General features: G+C 35.9%; 1 protein-coding gene across 1 annotated transcript in view; it reads left to right on the plus strand.

Annotated features, from left to right (window-relative positions):
• The first annotated feature begins 877 nt into the window (after nt 1–877).
• LOC119576958 (solute carrier organic anion transporter family member 74D-like) overlaps nt 878–5,000 on the plus strand; it is a 9,955-nt gene continuing 5,832 nt past the window's right edge. The window contains 6 exon segments of the mRNA XM_037924617.1: nt 878–1,049; nt 2,400–2,536; nt 3,405–3,575; nt 4,058–4,190; nt 4,507–4,743; nt 4,965–5,000. The exon segment at nt 4,965–5,000 is cut by the window's right edge and continues 162 nt beyond it. Of these exon segments, the coding sequence (XP_037780545.1) occupies nt 878–1,049; nt 2,400–2,536; nt 3,405–3,575; nt 4,058–4,190; nt 4,507–4,743; nt 4,965–5,000 (886 nt within the window).

Raw genomic sequence — 5,000 nt, forward strand, 5'->3', positions numbered from 1 at the left:
TCCTAGCTTGTGCAGGATTCATGCTTAACAAGTAAATGAAACAACGAAGAGAGAAGCAAGGAAACGCATAAATATGCCAAAGGCATTTTCGCTTTATTGCTTCTTCAGAGTATTTATAACCTGCCCTTTCTATCCTAAATTATTGTCATCGCCAAACCTGATATTAAATCCCCGCGCTTACTACACCCATGATGACATCGAAATGGTTCAAATGCTTCATCTGTCTCGGATCACAGGCCTTCTCCCGCGTCCTCCCTCGTCCTTCCTTTACTTTCCTATTATACGCGAAATCTTTTGACGCTTTACCTCGAGCTTTTGCTATGCAACAGATCTTTTCCGTGTTTTCAGTTCTTCCTGAGCCTCCTCTGTTGACCACTTTCACCACCGATATTCCAATGTTGTTGTTTTTTCCTCTCTCGCTTTCTGTGTTTAGTGACATTTGCGACCATATTTTACTTGTAATGAATATATATATATATATATATATATATATATATATATATATATATATATATATATATATATATATATATATATATATATATATATATATGTATGTATATTTTAAAAAATAATCAAAGAGTACATATGCTTAAAGTTAAGTATATTTGAGTATAGGTATATACATATAAACATGTGAATGTATGTATGTATGTTTACAAATGTGCGTGCGTGCGTGTATGTGTGTGTGTGTGTGTGTGTGTGTGTGTGTGTGTGTGTGTGTGTGTGTGTGTGTGTGTGTGTGTGTGTGTGTGTGGTGTGTGTGTGTGTGTGCGTGTGTGTGTGTGTGTGTGTGTGTGTAAAGAAGTTGGACTACATAAACGCACCTTCATTTTTGACAAAGACAATACGCCCGTCGCCACCAGTGAGAATCACAATGTCACCCATTTATATAAAGGTGCACAAGGTCGGAGCGAAGTTCATGTCTCTTGCCCTCCGTCTCCCCACAATTCACGCGCGGAATCCCGATGAGGCCCTGTCTTGTCCCCGGGCAGTGCCATCCTCTTCACCCAAGTGCCACCTCCCGTATGTGCAGGACGCTCTGGCAGGCCGGTTCGTCGAGGCTCCTCCTTTCGCAAAGAAGCGCGGCCGGAGATCCTGAACTCGGAGGGAAATAACACAGGACAGCTGGCCGAGACATGTTATATTGCTGAGAGTTAGTAGATTATTAATTATATATATATATATATATATATATATATATATATATATATATATATATATATATATATATATAAAAGTGTCGTGTTATGTTGTTTTTTTTTAGAATCGTGGTCTGATGACGATTATAATAGATAATTTTAAGTTTCATTTTGGTGGGTATACCTTTGCACTGTCGCTTTTAGACTCGAAGACTATAAATGCAACATTTTTTTTTTTTTGTAAACAGGAACCCCTTTTTTCTAAAATTCGGCGTTTTGGCGTAAGAGCCAGATTTCTAGCCTAAGGTGACAATCGGCCAAGATATTTTTTTGTTGCAGAGTGGATTAATCATACATCTTATGAATAATGACATATATAAGAATTGTAAATGAAAGATAAGTTATCGTATAAAATATCTTCATTCGTCACAATTCCTTTGCACGTCAGTTTTGATGAACGAAAATATTTGGTATTGGTCCCCTCTTCGAAAATTACATTTGGACGTGTAATTCCCATTAGTGTCTGTCATCATAATTAAGAAAAGGATAAAATGGGGAAAAGAAGAGACAGACAGACAGACAGACAAAGACAGAGACAACGTTGTTGCTAACTCGTAATAGCGTTAATAGTAGTTCTTAGAATTCAGTACATTGATGAGAAAATAATTTGAAGCTAAAGTCACTATAATTTCAGTCTTTCAACAAATACCCGCCTTTGTCAAGTTTTAGTACATTTGTCTTCAAGTTCCACAATGTTTTCCATCCTTCATTAATTAAAATAAGAAGCCTGTTTGTCCCAATATATATTTGTGAACAGCAAATACTACAAATTGGTGTGCTGTAGTATATTATAACGTTATACAATGAAAGTGTAGATTTTGTATCACTGCAGTTACTAATGAGAAGATCATTCTTGGAACTAATCATAAAATCAGAAAGTTTAATAGGTTAAAGCCTAGCCTAGAATAACTACACTGAGAATTCTGAAAATAACAAATCAATATTTTAATTATTATCTAATATTTTTTTTTACAGTTGTTACAGTACGAATCACTGAAGACATATTTCGCAAAATGAAGTAATGAGTGTTAATAATGCAGTCACCCATTCATAAATAAAATCAATTAGAAGTATATGGCGAATTACTCGTATCTACTCATCTTGGGAATTATTTGACAAACTCCGACGTTTCCTATTCAGCAATCTACCCTATTTAATGCGATCATTTCCTAACAAATAAAACATTTACCAATATAGTTAATAACTTCGCCTTTAACCACCTGACGACCATAAACGACACACAAAAATATTTGTTGAGGAAGCTTCTAGATCTTCCAATGTATGTAAACATGGGCATCGGAGGAGTAACTGAAATGGACGTCGTTGTTTTAGGAGTGAGTGAAGAATTCGTGTGATCTTTCCTCATGTTTTGCCTACATGGTGGGCTAAGTAGCATTTAATCACTAGCTTCTTATGGAGTTGCAAAGAAATCGTTCCTATTGCAATAAATCATGGATAAACTTCTGACGTTTCATAATCATCGCCCATTTGATCTATTGCTATATCTTCATTGATTAATAAGGCCATAACAAGTAACTAAAGATCCATGCAACCTGCCAGACTATCAACATAAATCATCAATGGAATTTTCAACGAGGTTAGATGCTAGGTGTAATAATGTTGCATTGCTGCTTTATTTAGCTATAAAAAAAAAAATAATAAAAAAAAAATAAAATATATATATATATATATATATATATATATATATATATATATATATATGTATATATCAGAAAGAATTAAACGAACAGCAGATACAGTCATGACCGTAAAGAGAAATTACGAATGAAAAGTGATTCAAACGACAGATGATTAAAAAAAACGGTGTTCTCATTGGCATAAAAATACGACATTGCTCAAAGACAAAATGAATTTCGCGAATCCCGAGTGACACTTTAAAAAAGGGAATAAAAACTTAATCTCTAAAACATTCCAAAAAAAGAACTAGATTCGTTTAAGATTTTTTAGATGAGCGGCGAGTTAGGGATGCTACTCGTTAGGTGATTGATAAAAAGTGTATAAGGCGAATCATCTAGGTGATATATTTTTTAAATAAAAAATCCTACACGTGACCTATGCCAGAAAAAGATTAAATGAATGGTAACTCTTCTGGTTATAAACAGTAAATTACGTTCGCAACGCAAAGCGCAATCAAATTTCCTAATGCAAAAACCTCCCACCCACAGAACACAACAAACATGACAGAAAAAAATTTTACTCGAAGAGAAGTCCAATGCAAAAATTGTCAATAATGTCGGAAAGGGAAACAGCAAGATCTCAAGCGAGGAACAAGCGTATAAAATTTTGCTGGATGACGAGGCAATCCAGGACACGACATGCGGCATCGGACCGTTCAGATCCAGGTGGCTGCAGGTAGGTCTGACTTTGTGAAACAGATTGGATGGGAATTCATTTTTATTTTTTTCTTGTTTCCCTTTCTTTTATCTATTTTATTTTAGGTACGCTGCTCTTGCATGTTTCAATTGGCATGAAACCAGTGAGTTCGCTACTTAGCCATGCATTCCGTAGTATTGTCCCCATATAAACAGTTTTATATTTATAGCTACTTCACGACTAGTATATTTATTCTTATACTTTCTCAGCCCATATATATATATATATATATATATATATATATATATATATATATATATATATATATATATATATATATATATATATAGACCCAGTACTGAGTGGCGGCGACCTGTACTTTGAAGATCCCTAATCTATACTATCACCGGTGCGATCCACGATATCCTTTGTGTTTTAAAGAGTCTGATCCTAATGACAGTAACCCAAAGTACCAAATTGACTACGTTGTCATACAGATGTAAATCCTCTCACTCGCACAGTTCCTGGCCCGCAAGGAGGTGTATCTGATTGTGTACTGCTTAGTGGGCCTCACCAATGGCATGTTCTTCACCTACAGCGTTTCCGTTATCTCGACTATCGAGAAGAGATTCAAGCTCACTAGCAAGCAGATGGGTAGGTGGTATTAGTGCACGTTGTCATTTCGTTTAAACGTTGTACGTCGATGCAACGTCCTGTTAGGTACTTGAAAAATAAATGAATGTTGATATCAGCTTATTTTAATGTATGTAACGAATATACAAGTCAGATTAGTTAAAAGTGTAATATGTCTGCTGTGTGAATTTTCTCGTCTCCAAGCCTTTACTTCAAAACTAAATGGATTCTTTGCGGAATGAGTATTCACGTTAGCCAGGCGTCTAATATTAGAGCTGAATAAACTATCGCAAGTAAATGAATCATTTTGTTTAACTGACCCTTTCCTCTGAACCAGGTACCACGCTCATAGGTAACGACATCTCCCAGGTAATCCTTGCGATTTTCTTGGGCTACTATGGTAATTTCGGCCACCGCCCACGATGGATGGGCGTGGGCATCATGACGGCGTCCATGTCGGCTTTTGTGGCCTCTATTCCTCACTTTATCTACGGCCCAGGTCAAGACGCAATTGACCTCGTTGAGGAAACCAGCGCTAATCTTCTCGGCAATTACAGAGAATTAAACAAAACGAGTAAGTGACGGTTTTGACGGTGAATGGTTGTTTATTTTATGAAAATTAATATATATGTATCCTTAAACAATTGCGGTACTCTCTAAACCGCATAGCAAACATCGAAATACAAGGTCAGTCTCAATATGTTTATATATTTTGTCATTTAATGATATCATCATTAATATTTCCCACTTGTCCATTTCCGTCCATTACTATCAACCTTATGTTTCGCCTGTTAGAGAAAGTGGAGTTGTGCTACTCACAGCCCGAGGACA

The sequence above is a fragment of the Penaeus monodon genome, chromosome 1 (assembly GCF_015228065.2).
Source record: "Penaeus monodon isolate SGIC_2016 chromosome 1, NSTDA_Pmon_1, whole genome shotgun sequence".
Lineage (NCBI taxonomy): Eukaryota > Metazoa > Arthropoda > Malacostraca > Decapoda > Penaeidae > Penaeus > Penaeus monodon.